The sequence below is a fragment of the Heteronotia binoei genome, chromosome 7 (assembly GCF_032191835.1).
Source record: "Heteronotia binoei isolate CCM8104 ecotype False Entrance Well chromosome 7, APGP_CSIRO_Hbin_v1, whole genome shotgun sequence".
Lineage (NCBI taxonomy): Eukaryota > Metazoa > Chordata > Lepidosauria > Squamata > Gekkonidae > Heteronotia > Heteronotia binoei.
The window spans coordinates 77,167,706-77,195,204 of NC_083229.1; the positions used below are offsets into that span (position 1 = coordinate 77,167,706).

The 27,499-nt window shown below is 40.1% G+C and overlaps 1 protein-coding gene across 1 annotated transcript in view; it reads left to right on the forward strand.

The window, feature by feature from the left end:
- The first annotated feature begins 347 nt into the window (after positions 1–347).
- CDH2 (cadherin 2) overlaps positions 348–27,499 on the forward strand; it is a 205,413-nt gene continuing 178,261 nt past the window's right edge. The window contains exons 1-2 of the mRNA XM_060243862.1: positions 348–483; positions 22,343–22,454. Of these exons, the coding sequence (XP_060099845.1) occupies positions 409–483; positions 22,343–22,454 (187 nt within the window). The 5' untranslated portion in view covers positions 348–408. The remainder of the gene's footprint in view (positions 484–22,342; positions 22,455–27,499) is intronic.

The window sequence follows — 27,499 nt, forward strand, 5'->3', positions numbered from 1 at the left end:
GGAGCGCTTGGCGACGCACTGAAAGGGACTGCTTCGAGTCGCCGGCGAGGGCAGTCGTGCAGCAGCAAGAAGAAGGGGCATGTTCCGAGGAAAAGCCCGGAGGAGTCGTTGACGCCGCCAGCCATCCCCAGCAGTGTTTATTGCCTCCTCTGTCGCCTGCCGCCTTTTGTGTGTACAGCCTATCCCCGGCATCCAGGGCGCTAATCGGCGAGGAGGACGAGAGGATAAGAAGCCAAGCTTCAGCCTGACCTGGAGCTCAGTTGCCGCCTGCTGCTCCGAGGCAAGCCCCTGGGATCTTCTGCCGCCCCTTCTCTTTCCCACCTTGGCCCGTGGCGTTCCCTTTGACTTTTCGCCCTGCCTCGCTCGCTCCCGTTTGGGCTCCCCTCTCTCCTCCCCCGCTTCGCCTCCATGTGCCGGATAGCGGGAGCGCCGCCGCGGATCCTGCCGCCGCTGCTCTTGATGGTGCTGGCGGCCCTGCAGCAGGTAAAAGGATGGCGCGCGAGAGAAGAGCAGCCGGGCTTCGGGCTCTTTGTTCCTGGCGGTCCCGGGGAAGGGCGGTGGCGAGGGCTGAAGAAAGATGCTGGCGAGCTAGTGGAGGGGGGGGGGGCGACTGAGGGGGAACAGCCTCTCCAGGCACCCCGCAAGCTAAGCGGGGCCTGGTCGGATAGAGATCGAGGAGGAATCTGCAGGGAAGAGAAAAGCAGGTTGCTAAGCTGGAACTGCGGCGGTCGCAGCCACGTAGCACCGGAGCGAGAGGGTTTTGGCGAAAGCACCCCTTTCTGCCGGGAAGATGGGGACTGAGCCGCGAGTGCATCGAAAAGGGGGGGGGGGTCCTTCGGGCTCCTGAGGACAACGAAGCCCCCCCCCCCCCCCCGTTGGCCTCTCCGATGTTGGAGAGGGCGGGCTATAGCTGCTGCTTCTGGGAAAGGGAGTGAGGGAGTCTTTTTTCATGGCTGGAAGGGTGGAGAGGAGCAGGTGGCCGTTATTGCTTTCATAATAACCGTACAGGAAAAAAAAAACCCAGACTTTTTGCCGGGGAAAAGAGCGTGGTGCAAAAAGGGGCTCTGCACCGGGAAGTTACAATGAATGATGCCCCCCAGGCGCACTTATGTCGTGGGGGCTTACGTGGAGGGGGAAGGAGATATCGGCTTCAATGGAGGGAGGGGCAATCGTATGCGCGGGTTTTACCGAAGGCAACCCAGGACACAGGGCTTGTGAATGGGGCTGGGCTCTGGGGTGCTGTTGTGCAGGGAAGATCGGGTCGCTGCGCTTCGGGCAGGAGCGTTTCTAAAGGGACAGGGCCTTGGAGGGGAGCGTGGGAAAGAGGTTGGGGCCACCCACGTCTTCCCGTGGGAATGTGGGAGCTGGGGATGCTTCACTCCTTGCTGGGTAAACAGTTGGTAAACAAACAGACCAGGTGAGGTTTTCATAAGGATGGGAGTTACCTTGCTTGGAGAAAGTTAGGACTTGCCTCTGGTCGGAGGGATCTTCTCAAACTCTGTGCGCGCGCGCACCAGTGTCAGAGGGAACAGGGATTTGTAGCTGGTCCCAAGGGTCCCGGTGTCCTATTCTCCGTTGCCTCCCTTTTTTAAATATACGTGCTGTTTCTGCTCTAGACTAATTACACAGATGTCCCCCTTAGGGGTGCGTAGCCACAATCATGGGGCACAAACTCCTTGACTGGATTACGAAATTGCCTTTCGCGATTAACGCTCTTTCACTACGTTTCCAGTGCCGCTAGGGAGAATGTTAAAAGTGGATTTTTCAGATAATTCCAGGGCCTATTTATGTCTAATGGCACAGATTAGATGGTGCGATGTTGGAGGAAGGTGGCAAGAACGTGAATTTTTGCAAGTCTTCGGCGTCCATCATGTGTCCCTGTTTCTGGATGTAAACTCATCCAGGATGAGGTATCCTAACTAAACATACCCTGTTCTGCGATCCGTAGGTTAGTGGAGGGTCAAGCGTGTCTGGTACGCCCCCTTCCGTGGCCTCAGGCTCGGTGAAGAGGAACGTGCTGAGCCTTCCCTTCGCCCCTCTTCTCTAGCCACTAATCCCTTCCCGGGAAGAATTTAATCAGCCTCCGCCGACTCTCCTCCCCCCTCTTGTTGTTACTGCTGCTGCTGCTGCTAACGGGAGTTTCCTTAGGGGCAAACTCTTTTGCTCTGTATTTCCTTTGCCACCGACCTTGTCCAATAGGGGGCGCTGGGGGCAAAGCGGAAAGTAGTAACAGAGGACTTCAATGGAGATCCTCTCCCAGCTGTGGGTTTGGGAGAGGTTGGTTGGCCTGGGTAGCAAAAGAAAATTAATGTCTTTGGTTTGAGCCAGTATAGTGGTGGCAAGGAGTGAGTTGGTACTCTTGTAAGATTTAATGTTTCTGAGTATGTTTATGCTACTCTATGATAGGAAAAGACAATATCTTTCATGGCAGCATATTATTTTTTTAAAGAAAGGGTTGATAGTAGAAAGAAGAATGTAAGTTTATGAGGGGTTTATTTGTGCTAACCTATAGTAGAATCTGTTCAGGAAAGGCATCTCTGGTGAATGGAATTTGTAGCTATATGGTTGTTCATGAGCGGGCGTGTGTCACTGTTATATATTGTAGGTGTCTCAGCTGGTACATTAATGTTTTTGTCTTAGTAGTGAGCTATTGTGCTGAAAAACAATACAAGCTGGGAGGAGGTAAATTTAAGAAGGTTTCTGGAACAAGAATTTAGTTTAATTGGGCAAAAAGAGAGGATGAAGACTGGTGCTTCTTTAGCATGGTTTTATGCTTCTGAAAGCAGAGAATAAACCATAGTTTGTACATTGTATGTCTGCAATCTATGAAGTTATATCTTTGGTGTCTGTGACATTCTAGATATAGAAAGAAGGATGATAAGGTTGTGTCTCATGAGGTTGGATATGTTGACACATGTTATATTCTTTGAGTGGTGGGTTTTGCATTTTGATACTTTAAAAGTGTATCATTTTGGAACAGTGAATGAAATAGAGCAGGAGTGGCCAACGGTAGCTCTCCAGATGTTTTTTGCCTACAACTCCCATCAGCACCAGCCATTGGCCATGCTGGCTGGGGCTGATGGGAGTTATAGGCAAAAAACATCTGGAGAGCTACTGTTCGCCACCCCTGAAATAGAGGTACTCAGTTATGAAATATTTTCTGGAATGATTTGCATTTTGCATTAGAGCAAGTGGATGTGAAAATATTAGCCATGTGTGTATACTGTGGGCAAGGGCTCCTGAGATTTCCTGAAGTGGGTGCATAGGATGGACATTGATGCTCTGGTCAGTGTGAAAGCCAGTCTTCTTCCTAGTGCAAAAGGCAGAAAGGAATAATTCTCAGGGACAGATGGTGCAGATCATCACCCCTTATTGGCATCAGTGGTTGGACCATTTCTCCAAGAAGAGGTAAAGAGCTGTGTTTTTCCTGCACTCTGGAGAAATGAGTATTGCTGGCAGACAGTAAATGAGACTGGCCTTTTGGTGGTGGATGGCTGCCTTTTTAAAACCTGGAGGCTTGGGCAGTTGAGTGTAGGGAAGCAGCTGCAGTAGCTGCGGCAGTAACAGTCACTGTCCATGGTGCAGAGCTCAGATTACTCTCTGGCTGTGAACTGGCTCCTTGAAATGCAATAAACATGGCCTTGGCAGATTGCAGAGCTTTGTTTTATCCTTATTCAAATCACTGTAGTGTTTTATTCCATCCCCTGTAGTCCCTATCTTCTCCTCCCCCGCCCCTCACTGTGATACTTCAAGCATGGAAACATTGATTTTAGCATTCCACAATTCATGAAAGATTTTCTCTTTAGCTTTGGAGTTTAGTTTGTCTGTCATGATGGCATGGTGTCTGTGTCTAACCTGCAGAGTCTTCCCTTAAGATCATCTTCCTTTTAAGGATTGTTTCTGGATGGGGATGTATCTGCATTCTTCCCCTTTTTCTTAAATATATATATCAGCTCTTTTATGTTTACAAAATATTGCTCAATAACTATTAAAATTTGGACTCAGTTTTTGTTTCAGTAATCCAAGGCTGGTTTTAAATTGAAGTACATTCTATGAATTCTGGACAGGAACTAGCTTTATTGCTCTTCTGTATAAGTGTCAGTGGCATGTCATGGTTGGAGAATCCAATTTCCCTCCTGTTATCTGTTACATCCGGTTAAGAGTTTTTCTTAACAGGGGATAGCAAAAGTGTCACTTAGGTATGGAATTAATTTTGTAAATCTGTGTCAGGAATGCTGTTTGACTTTTAGTTTGGCTTTTTGTTGCCAAGAACTTCTTGCATGTCAGAAATTTCTTGGAACTTTTACATATTATTGATTGTTTGTGTAGGAGAAATTCATATGTTAGAGTTGCCTTAGAAGTTATACATTTGTGAAGTTTCTTTGAATTGCTTTTCTTTTCTCACTATTTACCATGTAAATATTTCTGTGAATTTTATATTATTTTGTTCAACATTTATATTCTAAAGCAGACATGATTTAGTTATGCAAAAAGGCAATGGAAGTAGAAACATATCAGAATCTAAGACTTTGTATGACCACTTTGAATTCAAGACATCAACTCTTCATATGTTCAGAAAATACAGCACTTAAGAACATGTTGAATGTTGATATCAACAATGAAGATTAAAAACTATCTCCCTGGATAATTTATGCTTTATAAAACATATAGGTGTTATGTGCAAGCTTGAGGCTAATGAGGACAAAAAGAAGTTGAAATTAAAACTGTTTTACTATAATAAAAGCAGCAGTTGGGACAAGAGGAGAAATTTAAGTAGAGAAAAAAGGATGGAAATGTTAAAAAGCGAAACAAATTCAGACAAGTGCATGTTATCAATTAAAACTGTAGCCCTTTGTAAAGTTAGAGAGCAATGTTTAGCTCTACTTGAGAGTAAGTCCCATTTCATTTGTGGGGTTGCTCCCAGGAAAGTGTATATAGGCTTGAAGTCTTAGATTAGTACATTCAATTGATTTTTGCAGTTGACTAGCCATTGATTGCAGTATATGACTAGGATTACAGCCATAAGAATCTAAAAAGGAAATAGTATTAAAACAGAGAGAAAAAAACCTGAGATACTTTGATCAGATGAAAATGAGAAATGGATTTTAGGCATGTTAAAACAGGGAAGTTGCAAGAGGCTTGAGTCAGCGATTAGGATCAAATCCAGCGTGAAATGGAAGCCATTTGCTCACTTTTCCCTGATATGCGTACGGCTAGTAACACCTTTCTTTGCTGTCTTCACCTGAGGGCCAAAATCTGTGTGCAGATCTACCATCCAGCTTCTAGGATGAGTCATTTGCGTTAACACTCTGGGGTAAACTAGACATTATATAGGATATGGAGCTGCAGCTATGCCACATCTCTTTACCGTCTTTCTCATACTATGTAAAACAAACAATGTGTGATGTCACTGCACAGCATGTATTGCTGTCCCTGCCAGTCAATGATGAGATGGGTAGGTACACAGTGTGATGGCATCACATTAGGCTTTGTATACATTATAAAGGGAGAGAGAGTAAAGAGATACAGAGCTTTACAGTCAGATTAATCATAAGATCCTTTGGTAGGTTAATATAGGGAAGCTTGGGTCTATTTATGCTACTGACCCTTCTGTCCTCCATGTTTTCTCTTTGAAAGCTTCTAGGCTTTATGCCCTGTCCTGCATATTTCCTTTATGTCTCTCCTTTGCCATATTCCAAGTATGGAATTCCTTGTGCAGTTTGGATATTTAAAAATGAATTATTGTTTTATCTTCGTTGCTTTCCATCCAAAGATTATGATTCAAATGATTGCAAGAATGTGTAGAAAAACAGTGTAGTCTGTTAGTGTTAATGATTTAAGTGTGTGTGTTTAGTATAAAAAAGTTAATAGGAGTGCACAATTTATTAAGAGTTCAAGATTCTATTTAACTCTATAGCAGCCTTGGACATCATTTTAGTCTATGACAAACCAGGAAGCTGTAATCGTACTGGTTTTTCCTTTAATGATATCACAAGTATTTTCTGAGGGATATATATAGACAGATGGGTAGAAGAAACCATTTTTTCCTCAGGGAATGTTTTATTTAGATTTTAAACTAGAAGCTCAAGTATGTTTTGGAGACTAATAAGGAGCAATAAAATTATTTGATAAAATGCACATTACTTACTTGTACCTTGAAAGTCATGATGATATGCCTTTAAAGGTGAATATATTAACAATTTATAAGACATTTTCATTATAGTAAATAGCAAAATTGCAAATAAATCTATACAAATAAATTTGTATTTACACTTTATAAAAAGTTACTTTAAACAGTCTGTTTCCATTTCATAGTTTGAATGGCTTTGATACCTAGTTGAAGAACAAGTCAATAATTATCATTCAGTTTAAAGTGGCAGTTAGAATGCGTATCTGAAGAACTTTAGCCTCTTTTTAGCTTTTTTTTTTTTCAAAAGTCTTCACAAAGGATCATCCCTCTTCCTCAAAAAATATGCAAACAAACAAAAAATCCTTCCACAATTATTCTGTTTTGGGGTCCTAGTTTTCCTCTCTGGGGTTATTCCTGTCCTTCATTTGTCCTTGCTTTGCCATTGCTCTGTACTTTCAGCTACATTTGAGTGTTTGTAGGATATTTCCAGTTATCATCTCATACCAGTAAATAGGTCAGTATCCAAGTATTCTCCAGTAGAAAGGAAAACTCCCAGTCAGATGTTAGATGGAAGTCTGTCAAACAAGGTCAAAATTGGGGAACAGTCTAATATTAGAAAGCATAATAATGTTCAGATTCCAATTGCTATAAAAACCTATTGGGTAAAACATAAAAATAGTTTGAGGAAATTGAGTGAAGATGACCATTCAGAAATGACTCATGCTCCGCTTAAGTCCTTGTCTTGTGACATTTCCTCTTTGTTCTCATTTATGAAAGTGAATTGGTCACATGTGTAGCGTCTTCTCTCAGCTTCTTTAAAGTTTAACATGGATCAGTTTTTCTGTGCTTCTTTTCATGACTATGATGAGAAAAATAGAGCAAAAATATTATAACATCGTAAAATCTGCTTTATAAGATGCATGAGTTATATCCTTAGTTTGTAGATACATGTTTGTTTGCACACAACATAGGTGGGACTAGGAGAAATTGTAAGTAGGTGGCTCTAAGGACTCTGAGGTACAGCATGTGACATTGCTATGCAAAACTCAAATGTATACAAGATATACTCCGAAACTAGTGGGATGGGGCACTGTGACTGTATGGCAGAATTTCTTCTTGTATGCAATAGGTCCCAGGTTCAGACCCCAGCACATTTAGATAAAAGAGACAGGTAACAAATTATGTGCTAACATCTTTTCATGCGTCCCTGGAGGACTGTGAAGACAATACTTCGATATAATGAGGGTCTGATTTAGTACTACAGGACATCATATGTATATGTATATTCCATTCACAGCCATAGTAATCTGTGAACTTGCTTCCTAGTTTGATGGCGTGCAAATTTAGCAGCAACAGAGTGAGAACTCCTTATATCGGTTAAGCTGTAAATGAATAGAATTAAGGGTATCGTTTTTCATACTGGAGTGGATATATAAAATTTTCAGAAATTTTGAAGCTATAGAAAGAAGCTTTCTGTTTTTTGGGGGCAGGGGTTGGTTTTAAAAAAAAATTAGTAATATATGGAATACTTACTTTCCTATTAAATCTAAACTTCTTTTACTGATTGAACAACATAAAATTCATAATGTATACCTTAGATACACCTGTACTGTTCAGCATTTATAGACTTTAAAATATAAATATCTTCATTTTCTGTAAGAAAAATTGTAGGTATGCCAAATACTTGATTTACAGACTCCTGCAGCCTATTCTACCACATACATATTTAGTTTTCTGTCTGAAAGGTAAAAAAATTAAATGTTGATGATAGAAAACAAAGTCTGTAGTAAACAAAAGGAAATGTATTATTTGGACAGAGGCTTTCTCATAAAATCACAATAGGTAGAATCAGGGTTTTTTTTGTAGAAAAATCTCAGCAGGAACTTATTTGCATATTAGAGCACAACCCCTGATGTCACCATTGTTTCACACAGGGCTTTTTTTGTAGGAAAAACCCAGTAGGAACTCATCTGAATATTAGGTCATACCCCGCCCCCCCATGCCAAGCCAGCCGGATCTGCATTCCTGCTCAAAAAAAGCCCTGGGTAGAATCACCAGCATATTTGGATATTAAGTTAAACTTGACAAGAAGTAATGTATTGTCATTAAAACATTATAGTACAGGGGTGGCCTAACTTGCTTAACATAACAGCCACATAGAATAATCATCAGATGTTTGAGAATTGTAAGACATGGAGGTCAGGTGTTTGAGAGCAAAAAGACAGGGAAGGAGGGAGGTAGGGAAATAGATTGAAAAAGAGAGGCGGAAAGAAAGCAACTTTAAATGCATTCTCCAAGCCACCGGATGGCTTGGCTTGGAGAAGTGATTTAAAGAGAGAAATGCCTTCTCCAAGCTGGCCAATAGGGCAGTGGGGGCTTCGAGAGCCACACAATATGTGTAAAAGAGCCACATGTGGCTCCCAAGCCACAGTTTGACTACACCTGTTATAGTTTATTAATTGTTGCTACAATTATTTAAACAGAAAATGTCTTGAAAATATTGTAAATGTCTATAGTATAAGATTTTTCCTCCAATGTTTCCCGAATTTCCCAAAATTTTTATACTGCAACAATTGAGAAAGTTGTCAGACCTTTTCATGCAGTACATTTGGAATGAGCAAAATGCTTTGTGAGACAAGATTTTTCGCACTAAAAAAGGAAAAATATTTTCCCAAAGGCTGCCGATCTTTTTCATGCTGTAGATTTTAAATATGAGAAACCTTGTCATAAGAAACATTTTATTCATTTTAAAACATTGATACCAATTTCTCACTAGCTTTGCTCTGGCCCGAGGCTTCTGTTTTCCCCTGGTGCAAGTGATTGATTTCCCACCAGTTGCTCTCTCCAGTTCCCCTCGTTCTCCAGTTCTCCAGTTCCCCTCGTGATTTCTTAATCCTTAAAAGACAGCACTGCAGAGCCATGAGGGGAAGTGGAGGGAGTTGGGTATCAAAATGTGCCCTTGGAACAACTGTTGAGAAATCCATTGCTTGCACTGGGGAAAACTGAAGCCCGGGGGCAGAGCAATGCTAGTGAGAAATTGGTCTGACTGTTCATAGGAGTTTCTTTTCTGTGCTGAGAAAAAAGTAATCAGAAAAATGTGTTTTTTCTTATTCCCCCCCCTTTTTCTGGGCCCTTACACCTGTACATTGAAGACTTTTCTTTTGTTGTTCAGTATCTTGACTTTGAGGTCAGTAGCAAAATGTTCTGGTTTCTGAATGTTACTATTTTTGGTGTCATATTTGCATCCATTGTTTGGGGCAGAGACTGATATGTTTGTCTGTGTAGACAGCAAATAAGTGTGGTTGGCAGATAATTATATATATATCACAATGGAGGAGGAATAGGAGAACAAGGTACATGTATGATATATCCTCCATTGTGTAACATGGTGGTGCCATGTGTCTACAATTTCCTAATGTAATTAGGGACTGTATAGTTCATCGTAGAGTACTGTTTATAATACCCAGCCAGTTTTCCTTTCAAACATTCAGTGTTCATTGTACAATAAATTGTAATAGAAAACCAAAGCCATTCTGAATTTTTCAGTCTGTAATGGTTTAATCCTAAGGACATTTCTACAACCCCCCCCCCCCCACTTGTTGTGAATATATGTAATCTGTTATTACATCACCTTTTAAAATGAAAGATACATAAGCATGTGATCAAGGGTTGAGACATAAACTATCGTGCGACTTGCAGTATCATTTGTGTTTAAACTAAATTATTGGTCTGCTGCCTGAATGTAAACCACAGCTATGTATCTACTGTCCTGTTACAGTTTGGAAGGAACAGCTTAGAATAGTGATTTAAGTGTCATTTTGGAGTTGATCTTGCATTTTTTAAAATGTTGAGGAATATTATTTGTTCCACAGAGTCATATGCTAAATGACTGCTCTGTGAACCCAGAGACATTTCCTGTAATATAGGGTCATATCACAAGAAAAACTGCTGCGTTAGGATGAATTGGAACTTGGTGTTCTTTTATCCATGCAACCTTTTAGGACCATCACATGTCCTTATATGATTCATCCTAATTTCTATTAGAGTAATGGTTTTGCTGGACAGCATCTTGGGAGTTCAGTTTTAGAACTTCTTATTTGTAAGAGACTTTTCATAACAATAACTGAGCATGCACTTTTCATAACAGTAACTGAGCATTAATATGGCTTCTAATGACAGAAACCAATGAGAAGTAAACACTGTATTTGTTTAAGTTTAAGCATTTGTCTTTCCCCCTAAGAAGCTTGAAGTGGCACATAGTTTAACCCTACCTGTTTTATGCTCACATAAGCCTTGTGTGTTAGGTCAGGCTTAGAGAGACAGACAGACAGACTCAGACCAATTCCTCACTAGCAGTTGCTCTGCCTCTGGGCTTCTGCTTTCTCCAGCTCAAATGATCAGTTCTCCACCAGCTGCTGTGCAGGTGCATTTTGACCCACAGCTCCCTCCAGTTTCCCCCGCAGCTTCCTGGTCTTGTTTTTAGAGATCTGGAAGCCGTAAGAAAACATTGGAGGGAACCGATGGTCAAAATGCACCCATGCTGCAACTGGTGGAAAATCGGTTGCTTGAGCCAGGGAAAGCAGAAACCTGGGGGAAGAGCAACTGCTAGTGAGGAGGAATTGGTATCAAAATGTACCCATGCAGCAACTGGTGGGGAATTGGTTGCTTGAGCTAGGGAAAGCAGAAACCTGGGGGAAGAGCAACTGCTAGCGAGGAGGAATTGGTATCAGAATTGGCCAGCAAACTTGTTGGCTGATGAAAATTTGGATGTTGGTCACCATGGTTTTAATTCAATACTTATAACCTTTACATCCAACTAACAAATTATCTCTTCAAGAATTCCAAACCTGAAAGCAATATGGGCCAGATCTGGCCTAAACACCATTTTGTCACTTTTGTGCCTTTTAAAAAATAATAATGATGATGTGTGCTTGTTAAATTGGCTGCTGAAGATAGAATTTATATGGTCTTTCTAACAAGATACTTGAGTCTGCTGCATGCAGACTAGATTTCTCAAGGTTACTGTAGTTCAGTAAATATTTTGAGATTTAAAAAGAGTTTTTATAATAGCTATGTAATATCATTTGTATAAGAACACAGCTTAAGAAAAGCCATGCTGGAGTACACCAGGGTTCCATTTAGCCCACTGTTCTTTTCCCCACAGTGACAGACCAGTTGCATTTAAAAACACACAGAAGGGGCAGAGACGTTAAAGCCTTCCACTACTGCTGCTTGCACCTTTACCTTTTTGCGTGAAGAAATCATTCCTTTCTCCTACCTAGAATAATACTGTATTATTAATACTGTACTATATAGCTGCTTTGGAGGGTGGACTCTATGCCATTCTGTGTACCTGAGGCCTCTCCCCTTACTGACAAAAGCAGCCTGGGTTCCCTAGCAACAGCCTCTGGCTAGTAGTTCCCAGGCAGCAGCCACGGCGTTTAAGCATACACTCCCCAGTGGAGCCTGGCCTCCCTGGCTAGTTCTGTGGCCTTTGGAGGCTATGTGTGCTAGGAGGCCTTTTGTGAGGCCGTAGTAGCTCTTTAGCCCTTTCTGATGCCAATTGACAGAAAGGACACAGAGAACATAAAAACATAAAAGAAGCCATGTTGGATCAGGCCAATGGCCCATCCAGTCCAACACTCTGTGTCACACAGTGGCCAAAAAACCCAAGTGCCATCAAGAGGTCCACCAGTGGGGCTAGAAACCCTTCCACTGTGCCCCCCCCCCCCAGCACAAGAATACAGAGCATCACTGCCCTGGACACAGAGTTCTAGCAATAAGCTGTGGTTAATAGCCACTGATGGACCTCTGCTCCATATGTTTATCCATTCCCCTCTTGAAGCTGTCTGTGCTTGTAGCCGCCGCCACCTCCTGTGGCAGTGAATTCCACATGTTAATCACCCTGTGGGTGACGAAGTACTTCTTTTTATCTGTTTTAACCCAACTGCTCATCAATTTCATTGAATGCCCACAAGTTCTTGTATTGTGAGAAAGAGAGAAAAGCACTTCTTTCTCTACCTTCTCTATCCCATGCATAATCTTGAAGAGCTGGAGATATGGCTGTTTCTGAGATGAGACTGCTTTTGGTAGTTTGGTCAACATTCCCGGGCCTGCATTGGGAGAGTAGAGTCAGCCAATGCGAGGCCAGAGGGGGTGACGGACATGTGATGAGTCAATAATTGATGCCCTGCAGGCCCACCGAGTCCCAATGAATCAGGTTGCTCCATGTTGCCCCCATGACATGGGTTTTATTACTAAAGGATAGCAGCTACTTTTTATTGTACTTTTGTGTTTGCTGATGATCCTCACTATCTCTGGCAGAGATAATAATTACGAGAAGATTAGCTGTACTTGTAGGGGGGGAAATGAGCTTCAACTTAGTTTACAGCTTCATGCAGACAAGTGAAGCTATAATAAATAATATAGAACAAAAATAAGCATGAACTGCTTTTGTACCTTCCTTTCAGGTTACATAACTAGAAGAAACACATGACTGGAAGAGATCATTATTCACATTAAATCAGTATTGTGAAGCTTGCTGGGTGATCTTGGGCCATTCACATACTCTCAGCTTAACCTATCTCACAAGGTTATTGTGAGGACAAAATGGGGAGAAATGCAGGATAAAAATAAAGTTAAATAAATTATGAGAGATGGTAACCCTTTTCAACTTTTGCCTTTGAACTCTATCAGTTAACTTCTTCAACCATTCTCCTAAAGTTCTGCTTCCATGCTTTGTGATCTAAAGCATTTTGTGCTTCCTGTTACTGTTTCATTCAGAAGAGACATGAAGAAACCACAGAGATGGCAGTGAGAGTATACTGGGACAATTTCCCTCTAGTCATCATAATCCTGAGTCTCTTATGCTAGGCAAAAAAAGGAAAAGGATATAGAGCACAGCTGCTACATCTACACCGCACAGTTGGCTGGCTGAAAACACTGTGGTTTCTCTGTATGTGCTTGGTGGTGTGGCTGCATGTGATGGTCACAGTCACCCAGATGAGTGAATGAGTGATTGATCAGGAATTCTGCTTAGATGATCACTGGTTGTTGGTTTTTTTAAAAAACTGTCATTTAGAATGCTTAAAGAAACAAGATAGCTGGTGTGAAAGCTTTGATGTTTTAAAATCTGTTTTCATGAGATACTACCTACTGTAGATAAAATCACTGTTTTAATGAGGAACCAACCAGTTATCCAGCTGAGTGACCACTAAAATTTCTCTCACCTGGAGATTTGGCTCTGCTGTCCGAAACTGGTTGGATTGATCTGTCGACTTGGAATAGTAGTTCTCTAATATTTCAAACATAATTACATCTGCTTCTGATGTTACAAGGTTGACTTAGAAATAATGAATTAAAATACTAATTAATGGGGACTCTAGCAGGCCCATGCTGTGGTTTGCTTTCAGATTTGACTCCCTCCCAGCAATAAATGGAAATACTCATTTTGTTTCTTTGATACTTTGAGAGAAATTGGAAATCCTTTCCTGAGCTGAACAGGATTGCATTGTGTCCAGATGTGATTTTTTATTGGCTCAGTAAGATTTAGGGTTCATTGGCTTAGTGAGATATATGTGCTAACTAAAGTAAAAATATGTATCAGCTAGTGAGTGACATAATAGTTTATAGACCAATTTATTTTTTCTATTGTAGTATGAATAAAATATCTATCTCTCCTGCCCATTTGACTAGTCAGGTGTCTAATATGGCTTAATGTCATAGTAAAAAGGTAAAGGAAGTCCCCTGTGCAAGCACCAATTGTTTCCGACGTTGCTTTCATAATGTTTTCACGGCAGCCTTTTTACGGGGTGGTTTGCCATTGCCTTCCCCAGTCATTTACACTTTGCCCCCAGCAAGCTGGGTACTCATTTTACTGACCTCGGAAGGATGGAAGGCTGAGTCAACCTAGAGCCAGCTACCTGAACCAGTTTCTGCTGGAATCGAACTCAGGTTGTGAGCAGAGGGCTCCGACTGCAGTACTGCAGCTTTACCACTCTGCGCCACGGGGCTCTTATGCCCTTTGAGCTCCTAGACTAGAGGAATTGCATTGGGTTGCACTGTTTGTCGCTTACAAACTTTCAACTTCAAATTCTGCCTGTGCATATATTGGAGCTGTATGGAGCAGCCATTAATGTCATAGTATTGGCTTCTAAATTGCCATTGGTATGTGTATAAAGATTTGTTAAATTTACTTGATGGTAGTTCTGATTCATGTGAACAGGACTTAGACAGAACACTTGATTTGAGAAGTCATGCATCATTTGTTCTGTTTTTACTTAAACATTTCCTGGCATTAAGGATGGATGTATATGGAAACTGAAAATAAACCTTGTAGTTTAGACCAGGGGTGGGGAACGTCTGGCCCGAGGGCTATAAATAGCCCTCGAGATAACTTGGTCTGGCCCTTGGGGACTGCCGGCCTGAATCGTTCTCCCTCAGCGGAGCACTGTTTTTTAAGTTGATAATTTTGTATGGCCCGTGAATGAAGTTATAAATACCCAAATGGCCCTTGGCAGAAAAAAGGTTCCCCACCCCTGATTTAGACTAACAAGATGCTTTGGGGTCAACCCATCAAGAACCTGACTGTTAGTCTACCAGCATCAATATCATCCACTCTTATTGGTAGCAAGCTCTCCAGGGGACAAGGTAGAGGTCTTTTGCCTCATCTCCTGTCTAATTTCCTTTAACTAGAGATGCTGGAACACTCTAGCTGTTTGTTTGTTTACTTACATGCTCACTTACTTCTTTCATAGTTCACCTTTCTCACAGAAACTCAAGGCAGATTGCAAAAATTAAAAACCAACAAGTACAATAAAACTCATTTACAAACATTTAAAGCCATAACAATATCACGTCATAAAAATGTCTTCATGAAAAGTTCTGTTTTGCTCATACTACAGAGCATTGATAGTGTGGAAACTTTTCTGACCTTGCCGGGTAGATGATTGCACCAGGTAGGGACTACAACTGAGAATATGTATATCCGGAAAGTAACTGATTTTACCTGTTTTGTAGGGTAGTTTCTTCAAAAGGCTAGCTCAGATGAGCAAAGCTGTCACAGCAGAGTGTCCTTGGAGAGGTAATCCTACCAATAACTACATGGTTGTCTGAATTTCAGCTAGTGATAAATGAAGCAGTTCAGTTTTTACAACATGCACGAAGTTTGGTAACAAAAGTAGTTGAGTAAAGGCATAAAACCTCCCATCTTTGATAGTAGGGCTTGTATCAAACATTACTGTGAGCAGAGTTTGCAGGTAAATTTGGGCAACTAACATAATCCAAAGCAGAGTTACTCCACTCTATGCCCTTTGAACTCTTAGACTAGACTGGAACTGCATTGGGCTGCACTGTTTGTCGCTTACCAACTTTCAACGTCAAATTCTGCTTGTCCATTGAGATATTTTATGTCACTGTATTGGAGCTGTATGGAGCAGCCATTATTTTAATCAGTCTTTTGCACTTCTCTGCCCTTATGGGAATGACTTGTGAATTTTTGAGATCTTGGCTCAGAATGCCGCTCAATGGATATTTGCGCACAGGATTCAGGGAAAGGCACATCCAGTTATATGTAATGATAAAGAAGTACTTCTAAACAATATTGCTGGATACTTAAATGTCTGCCAGATTCTTAATCTAATAGTAGGATAAACTGGAAATTGATGTAGACTTTATTTGCAGATTGGAACCTTATTTGTAAATAAAAACCTTATTAGCAGATTTTTAAAAATCTTAACAGATTGTTCAGATGTTTCTTGATTTGGCCTTGTTGGTCAGTAGCAGACAGTTCTAGTCCTCTCTAGGTGAAATAGTTCAGAAACAGTTAGCAATTATTACTGTGTACTTCAACAAAAAATCATCAGTTGATATTTGCTTTATTTTTTGCTGTGCTGGACACTGAGAGGACCAGAGCTGGTTCCAGTTTTTTTTTTTTTGTTGGGTGGGGGCGGCCCTGGGTAGAGTGCCCCTCCCTTCTCCTTACTGCTACCAGGACCCCAGCCATGCCTTCTTTCCAGTTCACCCACATCCTCACCTGCTTGAATGTCCTTCCTCCCACCCCTTCCATTTGTGAACCTTCCTACTGTCCTTTCCTCAATGGTGCTGGGTGGTATGTGCAGATAGAAACACCACCACTGTACCCTCCATGAGTGCTACCATGATATATCACCTGTAGGTCCTTCTCTGGCAGCATGTGGTTGGGGGGCTCTGCAGCACTGGCCCTGCTAGAAAACCTGGGCCCTGGCAGCTGCCCCTTCTCCCAATGAGGAGTAATTGATGACTGGTCTTGTTTAACCATTGTTTAGCTCTATTTGCTAACTCAAGGAGAACTAAACATAATAGTTCACATTTGTGGGTGATTCTTGTGAGTGCTTGCATGTGAAATAAGTAGGTTTTAAGTATACCTTGAGTAGTTCTGAGTCATGGGATTCTTTCGGTGCAATCATAAGAACCATTTCCTAGGAGTCAGCATTAAATAACCCTGAAATGGAGTCTTATCACGTAACTAGGAGTAAGGCCCGTTAAGGGGGAAAACATACAATGGGCTCTAGGAGGCGGCTCTGCCTGCCACCCTTGCTGTCTTCCCACCCACCCAAGTGAAGGCATTAACTTCCCCCCACCTCAAGGGAAACTTATCTCTGCTATCTAGAGAGCAGTGGTAAATCTGAGTGATCGCCAGTGGTTCCCTAGGAAGAAATGGCATTGTACCTGACTGAGGTTCCACCCCTCCTATATCCACAAATTCCCTAACCTGGAGTTGGCAACCTATCTCCTTCCCTTTATCTGCCCCTCTGACTTCAGCTTTCTATCTCCTTCCCCCTCCCTGCAGCTTCTACATAGGCTGTCTTTCTTCACAGTGGGGAGTGAGGAACCAAATCAGCTTACATAATTCTCTTCTGCCCCCTTTGATCTGAACAACAACCCTGTGAGGCAGGTTAGGCTGGAAGTCTGTGACCGGCCTGAAATCAGTGAGTCAGCTTCCACAGCAAGGACCTGGGGCCAGCAGACTCCATGCTGAAGCCCTAACTCCTATGCCCGCCTCAAAGTCTACTGCAGAATCTCCAGGAATTTCCCATCGACATGGAAAGATACCACTGAAGGCCTCTGGGCGAGTGTCTGCCACCCTTGCTGTCTTCCAACCCACCAAAGTGAAGGCATTCACTCCCCCCCCCCCACACACCTTAAGGGGGAGCTGATCTCTGGCATCTGGAGAGCAGTTGTAGTTCTTTGTGGTCTCCAGCCCTCACCTGGAGATTGGCAACAGTGGTTCCCATGAGGAAATTGTTGATTTGGAGTCTATGGCATTATACGTCTCTGAGGTCCCACACCTCTTCAAACCCTGCCCTCTCCAGGCCCAGCCCTTTAAATCTCCAGGAATTTCCTAACCTGGAGTTGGCAAGCCTATCTCCTTCCCTTTATCTGCCCCTCTGACTTCAGCTTTCCATCACCTGTGCCCTCCCTGCAGCTTCTATATAGGAAAATTAGTCTTTCTTCATGGGGGGGGGGGCAAAGCAGTTTACATCATTCTCTCCCCCCATGTGATCTGAACAACAACCCTGTGAGGCAGGTTAGGCTGGAAGTCTGTGACTGGTCTGAAATCAGTCAGTCAGCTTCCACAGCAAGGACCTGGGCCCAGCAGACCCCACTCTGAAACCCTAACTCTTATGCCCTCCTCAAAGTCCACCACAAAATCTCCAGGAATTTCTCACCAAACTGAACTGACAGCCGTAGTCAGCACTGGGCCCAGTGAGTTCTGCCCTAGAGACCTTTCAGTCCAACAGACTATCTCTGACAAACTGTTTAATAGGGAGGAGTCATCAGCTATTACATCAGCTTACAGTAGTCCCCTCTCCTCTCCTCCCCCTTTTATCTGAACAACAACAACCTCGTGAGGCAGGTTAGCTTGGTTTGAAATCACCCAGTCAAGCTTCACAGCCCTCACCTGGAGATTGGCAACAGTGGTTCCCCAGGAGGAAAGGCCTCCCTTAGAGGCCTGTAGTGATACCTTTCAGACCAACAGTCTCTCTCTGACAGACTGTTTAATAGGGAGGAGTCCTCAGCAATTACATCAGTTTACATCATTCTCCTCAATTCTCCCCTCCCCCCTTTAATCTGAACAACAACAGCCCCTTGAGACAGTTTAGGCTGGTTTGAAATCACCCAGTCAAGCTTCTACAGCCCTCACCAGGAGATTGGCAACAGTGGTTCTCCAGTAGGAAAGGCCTCTCCCTCAGAGTCCATTCTGTCATATGAGCCCACTGTAGCCTAATTGGAATAGAAAGAGTGAAGAGTATTGACAGGTGGAAAGGGCCCGTCCCTGCTATGAATGAACATTCTTTTTGCCTCAGTTGAAGAGAAGGAACCCAACTGTTTTCTCATGAACACAGGCTTCTAGCTGGGGGAGGGAGGGCTGAGGGGCCAGGCACCACAAATCTTTCCCCTGTTTTACACCCTCACACCTCCTTGCCTTTTCTCAGACTGACTGTCCTGGACTTCCTATAACAGGCCCTGTGGAGAAGCAGTCCTGCTTAGTAAGCTCCCTGTCAGGAGAGAACTGTCTCCGTCGAAGGTCAGTGGCCTTCTGCTGGGGTTCTTGCCTGATGGGGCTGGCGGTGGGCGGGGGAGAGCAGACTCAGCCATTGGCACAGCAGAGACAGTGTGAGCCAATCCTGCTCAAGCCACATCCATCCAATAAAAATCCTGAGAATTGCCACCATGCTTGGGCTTTTATTATTTACCTGATACTCCCACCCTGATTAGGAGTTTTGGTTTGGCCTACTTGGTATTGCTCCCTTTATCACACATTGTAAAGTCTGCTTTTTTGGGATCCTGTTTATAGAAAAACAGGATAAAAACACTTAAAATAAGTGTAATTTTTTTGCGAAGGTATTGCATGTGTATTTATCCATTGCCAGGGCTTTTTTTGTAGCAGGAATTCCTTTGCATATTAAGCCACACACCCCTGATGTAGCCAGCACTCCAAGAACTTACAGTAAGTCCTTTAATAAGAGCCCTGTAAGTTCTTAGAGGATTGGCTCCATCAGGGGTGTGTGGCCTAATATGCAAAGGAATTCCTGCTACAAAAAAAGCCCTGTCCGTTGATATGTAAGAACAAAAATCTCACTTAAATTTACTGTGTGTGTATGTGTGTGTATATATATATATATATATATATATATATATATATACACACATATATATACATATATATATATATATATATATGAATATGATATCTTTAGTAATACTCCCTCTAAGCTGTGGAATCCTATGAGCAAAAATTCAACTTCCTGAGCTACTGGTATTAAAGTTGTGAGCTACTGTGTAAATTAATTTGCTCTTGTGCCATTTTTCCTGAGCTAAGACAAAAATGTGTGAGCTGGAGGCTAAAAACTGTGAGGTAGCTCACACTGATTCATCTTAGAAGGAAACATTGATCTCTGGCAAGCAGGTATATGGGACTCTGGGCAGGGCAATAATATTGAGATGTGTGAAAAACAAACCACTTTTCGCAAAATTCCATTCTTATAAATATAACAGATGTCTTAGCCATAAAAAAGCTTTATTTCCTGATACATGTTCTTATCTATTAACAGTTATTTATCTTATAGCTTTAATTACTCATGTATAAAAAGTACATCTGAGCTTTATACACATTGCACCTTCTAGATATTTAAAGAATATAGTGAAAATAGGCTCTGAAATGTTGTCTTTCCATTTAAATTCATTCCTGAATTATCTGTTAACATTTTGAGTACAGTGCTTAGCACCCAGATTAATCCGTTTATATAATGCCACAATAAATGCCCATAGAGGAATGCCTGTAGTCCAATCTATTTGCACACTCAATGGGCTTATGATACAATGATATCTGCCTTATGGAATGATTTCAAGTGTCGTCCTCCTGTCAGGTGTAATGTGTACATTGTACCTAAATTTTATTGATAGAAGGGCAGATGTCGAAGTTTCTTACCCAGCCTCTGAAAGCTGAGCCAATTCTGTTGCAGTTGGACTGGCAGGAAGCACACTCAGAATTGGCAATAGTCCATAATACAGTAATTAAAAAACACCGCCTTACTCTTGCTTTTATAGCTTTGCCAAGCCTGCATAAACAAACTTTCCAAATGGAGTATTAGTCTTCAGCTGAATAATTTATTTGAAAGATTTGTAGATTCACATAGATCTGGACATATCTTTATTGAAAACAAAAGTTCATCAACAATTGTGTCAGGTGGTTTAGGTTTTTGTTTTTGTTTTAAATGATCTAAGCTTTAGTCAGTACTTTATAATTATGAGGAAAGCCTGTCACAGTGATTTCTCTTGTTCCTCCTACTGCCATAGACAGAAAGACTTGGTTAGCACTTCCTTTTTTAAAATATGAAGGTTTCAGTGTTTAACTTTAGATTGTTTTTCTGGGACATAAACTAAAAAAAGACAGGGCAGTGGTACTTAATATTCTCTAGACTGAACTCAAAATGACCCAGATTGCATTAAGGCAATACAGTTTTATTTCATTTCAGATGCAAAACATGAGAGGGTAAAGCATTGTCAAAGTTAGAATCTCTGATTCCCCTCATGTGTTTATGACCAAATAGTCTTTACAGTAGACTGCTTTTGGGAACAGAGTGCTCTCTTTTGTTACTGAGAAAAATTGAGAGGTTGCAAATGAAAGCATAAAGGAGGCTCTTTATTCATGTCTTCAAGCCTTTGTTTCAGTGAGCATTGTTTCAGTTTATAGGAACTGTTTAGCAGATATAGCGTGCTGGAAAGGCCGACGGATTCCCATGCACATCAGGGCAGGCTTGTTAAAATCCTGTTATCTACTCAGCTGCCCACCCAGGATTTAACTGTTTCAAGGGTATTTTGAAAAGCTGTCCCCCACCTCCCCCTTAGTTACATTGAGTTTACTTATTAAATTATGCAGTTGCACAGTATTTTGGGGTTGAGACACCAACCTACTAAACCAGTTCTTTTGTGTTTACCATTTTTATAGTTTAAAAGAAAGCTCCCTATTTCTAGAACTTCACTTATGTATTACTATAAATATAATTTGTCATATTTTGACAGGAACTGTAGTCTGTGTATAAAATATACTTAGGGTGGTTGGTGCTTAAGATGGTTGCAGTCAAATCTGGTGTGCAGTTAACATGACACAGATTTACTTGACAACCAGGAGCCTTTTCAAAGTGCTTACCTTAATGAAATAAAATGTACTGTCTCAGAAATGTGTGGCTGACTAATGAAAGCTAAATGTAGTCAGATATGCTGATTTTGTAACTGTTCTTGAGATGAGTCTGGTTGATTGGGCTGTTAAACTGTGTTCTGTATTATAACAAGGTAAGAACAAACAACAACATGGCTTATAGCACCATGCAAGGTTGTATTATTCTGTATAATGTATGTATATCAGACCCTTCAGTGAAAGAAAGCTGTCTTGGCGTTTGTCATTAGCCTGCCTATTGATGATTCTTAAGACACAGTACTGGGAGAAAATAATACATTTATAAATGGAGGATATAAGTAATATTTTAAGAAGGAACAATTGTTGCATGCTATTACCAAAATGCAATTTCTTTCCAACAGTAAGAGTGCTGCATACAAGAGGAATATTTTGAGGCATTAAAATTTGATTAAGAAAGCAGATTCCCAACCATTACCAATTTTGCTAATTAAAACTCAGTAACTGATTTATAGCAAAGGTACTAGAAATGTTTATATGTGAATGTATTAGAGATGCATATATATTTAACTACTAAGTGAATACACAGTTGCATAGCAAAGACCCTAAATGGGAATAGTTACGACGTTGTGATTTTGCAGTGAAATATCTCAAATGTATCATCCATATCTGATAAATGTGTTGATCAGATTTTTTTTCTCAGAACATTTCTTTCTAATTTAAGGAATGTGTTTGGCCTTTTCCACTCCACCCATTCTACTTCAGCCAGAATGACTGTTTTAGTTGAGCTATTCAGTTGTTTAAAGAATTAAGATTGTGTATTATTTAAATCTTACTAGACAAGTGGGATTTGTTCTTTCCATTCCAGTTATCAAAAAGATTAACCCTTTGCCCCCAGAATTCTCACTGCAGCCATTAGGAAACAAAGAGGTGGTTTGTAAAAGATGGTTGCAAAATCAGGGTTTATGCCAAGTGGAATGTTTCTCAGCTGAATAGGGTCACAAGTATTACATAAATTTTGTCTCACATTTCAGGCCCCAATAAAGGCAACTTGTGAAGGCACATTATGCAAGACTGGATTTCCTGAAGACGTTTACAATGCAGTCATATCCCGGGGTATACATGAAGGCCAGCCTCTTCTGAATGGTATTGTTGCATGTAGTGTTCAGTGTCTTGTTGTTATATGTATCTTGCACATAAATTAGTTCTGAGCATCGCTGCTTCAAATTTATTGGCATGGTTCTCTTCGTTCATTCTGATTATTGGGATGTAGGATGGGTCAAATAGAAATGGTTGGCTATAAGAATAGCTTTTGCAGTGTTCCTAAAGGGTAATCTTGTGGTATGTGTCTATGCATGTGCTTTTAGATGCCTATCCTTCTTTAACATTTTTCTGCACAGAACTTGAATGAAATGATTTTGTTATATAAAATCTCTTAGCAAACTGACTTGCTAGAACTGTCATCTTAAGGCATCATGTTATGGTAAAGTCTTGCCTTATCCCAAAGAATCAGGTGCTAAAACTTTCAATTTATTGGAAGACTATACTGTGCCCCAGTCCAGGATATTTGGTTAACTTCAACCATTAATTCTCACCTTCTTCTCCTAGTTGTCCCCAGTGTCAAAGCAAACAGTCATATTATTTTTTTCTGACTTTTGCATTGGGTTTTAAAAAGCAAGTGCAAAGTAGTGTAATAATTATCCAGTTGTCATATGATTTTTGAAAACTGTGTTAAACAAAAGAAGCTAAGGTCTTTTTTGCTCCAGATGCACTTGGGCATGAGAACTGGGATTAGGACAGAAAGCTCTCATCCTACAGCATTCAGTCTATATTGCCTTAATTTGAAATGCCACAGACTTTGGTAGAAATTTCCATAGATGTAAAGATCTTTAATATCAAACTCAAGATCTTATTTATTTCTGTTCTATGAAAAACGTACTGTGACTGAAGTAGAATATTTTTAAATGTTGAAATGCTGGACTAAATTCCAAAGCATAGCTATACTTGGGTGCAATTTTAATTGTCAGTAGAGGGCCTCAGTGTAAGAAAAATGTATTAATTTTGTTTTATAAGCTATGTGTATCATAGATATTACTTTCTAGCTAATTTAAAAATTATGGATCTGATCAAGAGAATTAGTTTCAGAGAGTTTCAGATTTATCTTAAAGAAAAACTAATTTAATTCAGTTCATTGCTTTTCTTCTCTAAAAATATGGCTGTACAGATCAAGACATTAACATGAATGAAAAAGACTTCTTAAAATGAAGCTGCAAATCAAATTGATTCTTGAAACAAAAGCTTTTGTCTGTATTTAACATATTCTATTCAGCAGTATCATCTCATAATTATAGCTTTACAGACCTGCCTCGTGTTTTCATAACAATAATTGAATCCAAATGCAAGAAGAATTGATTGGTTTTAGTTTATTAAAATCCTGAATAAAGTACTTCCATGTTTCATTTAAAGCAAGGATTTTTTTGCAAATCACATAAGGTAAATATTCTGCCAGAGTAGTTTTTGGGTGTAAGCATTTTATTATATTTTACTATGATTTTCTATGCATATGTCAAATAGTATTTAGAAATAAGCATTGCAGTTAGGTGCTATACAAAGCCATTATCATCCACATCCTGAGGCTGGCCACTTTGCTAGAGTGCCATGGGCATAACTGCAATGCACCAGCATAACAGTTAGTCAGCTCTCTAAGAATTTACATTTCCTAGCTTCAGGATTTTTTGTAATAATGTCTTAAATAATTATTCTTTATATGCTTACATGAGTATGAGTGCTGTCTTATTCAGGCTTGCATATGAGTAAGTATCTAGTCTGATGTAAAAATAATGCTAGTTCTGATAACAATATTTGATGGCTCAGTTCCAGCATAATGCCAAACTATGTTTTGATGATTAATGAATGAGTCTTATAATCACATTTCTTCTCCTCCCCCCAAGTATAGTCAGCAGAACTTCTGATTTACTTCATTGTTTGCTATTTTATCTGAATTGGTGAACTGTGGTTTGCACTTGTATTCCAACACATGATTTCAAATCATAGTTTGAAACTGTTGTACAATCTGGTTTTGAGGAGAAGTTCAAAGTGTTTTGATGGTTTAAATGTAACATCAATTTGGTTTGCATTAAAATGGAAGTTGTTAATTAACTTTTTGTGCAGAGGAAAGAGTGATGGTCATGTTCACACAGCAGCAGATTATGGTTTTGGTATTATATCTTGAATGATTGTTAGCCGCTTATATCTTAAAAAACAACAAAGGAACAAGCATTGAAAAAGTCTCCCTGCTTTGAAGTGAAATGAAATAAAAGGAAATATTTAAAGAACTGTAAACATTTCTAAATTTGCAGGACAATTCTTCCTATGATCTTAGATTGTCCTTCTTAAACAAATGTTCAGCTGAATATAGATATCAGCTAAGACAAAACGCAAATACGTATGCATTTAATTTATACCATATATCCATTTGGAGGTAATGGCTTTCTGTCGCTAGAGATCTCTGTTACATTTGAATCTTAATAAAAAGCTAAAAGGTTTATTTCTCCATTCATTACTACAAATGAGCTAAGCCAAAGTACTTGGATCAATGGGATTATATGGGCTGAAAGCCAAGTATTCCTGAACAACTGTTTAGCAGATCACAGCCAGTGTGCCTTATTTACTGTACATGTGAAACAATGTTAACAGAGCAGTAGAATGTTTTTATTTCTTTTTGTTTTAAAGGATCATACAGTCTGTATCACATTATGTGGATTAGCATGAACTAGTTGATTGTTTTTTCCTGGGGCATCGTTGCTTTTTTTACAACCACTTCCATAGTGAAATTATTTTAATAATTCTTTTTAAAGTACCAGTATGCTTGAAAGCATGTCATTGTGGTTTTACGTAAGCATACAGGCCATCATTTAACCTCTTTGATGTAAAATTTAATTACAATGTCAGTTTGAAATACTATTGTCAGAAATCCATTTTCTGGTGCATCTAACAATAGAAGTTAAGTATAGTTGTATTACAGTTACTTCCATGGGAGGAGAAACATTATAAGCTATGACAGAACTTGGTGTTTTCATTGATATTGGAATTTATGTGTGTTTACACCAATGTGAGATCTGAATTTTGAAATTTAATTATTATGAATTTTCTGTGAAGTTGAAGTATTTTAAAGATTGTTGACTATACTGTTTGATGCCTAAGGTATAGAAGCTTTATTATCATGTTAGCTACAATAAAATACAATAACTATAGAATAACCAAACTGACAGGAGTCCTAATTACAGATATCCTTTTTGAATGTCTCATCAGTAAGAAACTGAGATTCCTGTATGCATCTCCCATATCTTCCAACAACGTTATATTCAAGGTAATCTTTCATGTACAAGCATTCTTTGTTAGACAATGAAATGGAATTAGCAGTCATACATATAGATGGTGGGCAGTAAATTAGCATGCAAAATAATGAAGATGTTTTTAACAGATTAAAAGAATAACAAGTTTAGTTTATGGTTATTATCTGTTTGGGTTCAGTGGGATGGTGAATAGCATAGGTAACAAATATGTCAGAATTGGCCACTCTCTATATGCAAGATTGCTATTTCTAATTCCATTTCACTGTCTGATGAAAGCTTACTTTGAATAAAACTTTACTGGTCTTAAAGGTTCCACTAGACTCTAACTTTGTTATATTATTTATCTAGTACATTTCAGTTCTGCCTCTTTCAAGGGAAGGAGCACTAAAGTATGGGCTAACAATACAGGACTGGTAACACATGCTTTTAAAAAAGGTTTTATTATTTTTCACTTGAATCTTCTGAAGCATTGTCATTTCAAGAACACTTGCAAAAACTATGTGATTTGCAGGAAATTCAACTAAGGCTCAAGCCCTGTCTTAAAACTTACAATCTGTGAAAGATAAGACATATATGAGAGAAATTATATAAAGGGAAATGATAGACAGTGGAGATGGGTTAAGTGCCAGAGTGAAGAGGTGAGGTTTTTTTTTTTAAGTAAGTGTTTAAATGCACAGATAGAGATCAAATGGATGTCAGGAGGTAAAGGATTCAATCAAACAAGAATGTATGGGTTTAAAATGATGTAATCTTGGATTTATGGAAAAGAAGGGTAGTGGAGGAACAAAGCACAAAGAGACATTGCTAGAGAGAACAGCAAACACATGGGAGGAAGAGAGTTAAGGTATTTGAAAGTTAGGGTTTTTAGAAAATATGAGACAAAGAAGGGAACCAATATAGAGAACAGAAAGTAGGAGTAATATGGTTGTAGCAGGGGTCATTTTGTAGAAAAAGAGGTGCCAGAGCTCATTAGCACAACTCATTTGCATATGCCACACACCCCTGACATCACCAGAAGGTATACTAAATTATATCAGCTCAGCAACTACCTTAAAATGCTTCTTGAATTATAATTGTAATAATAAAACCTTACTCCCATCATACTTTTAAAATTACTTTCTCCTTTGTGGCCATAGTGGATGATGGAAGATTTCCATCTGTCTGTTTTGTGTGTTTTGGTTATTTCCCCATTGTTGTGGGGAAATATTAGACAGTTTGTCAAATCTTAGAGTTTAGCAAAATTCTCACAGGGGATTTGAATAATGGAGCCCAGAAGCAAGTATTGGTGGGGAGGGTTGATAAGAAAGAAAAAGCACAATAAAATTTAGAGGTTCCAGAGCTCCTGCCCAAATGAGGCCTGGTTGTAACAACCAACTCAACAAATTAATTGAACTGAAGAAATCAAGAGAGGGGAAAATGACATATATTCAGGGCTTTTTTTGTAGCAGGAACTCCTTTGCATATTAGGCTACACCCCCCCCCCCCCGATGTAGCCAGTCCTCCAAGAGTTTACAGAGCTCTTCTCACGGGCTACTGTAAGCTCTTGGAGGATAGTTACATCAGGGGGGTGTAGCTTAATACGCAAAGGACTTCTTGCTATAAAAAAAAGCCCTGCATATATTATAAATACAAGAATGTGAAATGACAAAATCTGGCAATTTTGATTTTACTATTTATTTATTTACTTCATTTATAGTCCACTTTTCTCACTAAGACTCAAAGCAGTTTACACAATTAGAAACATTGCATTAGAATATAATAAAAGAATCATACATAAAACAAAGCAATAGACGGCTTTACAGGATTAGAGAATGTACTGGAAGAACTTTGTAATAC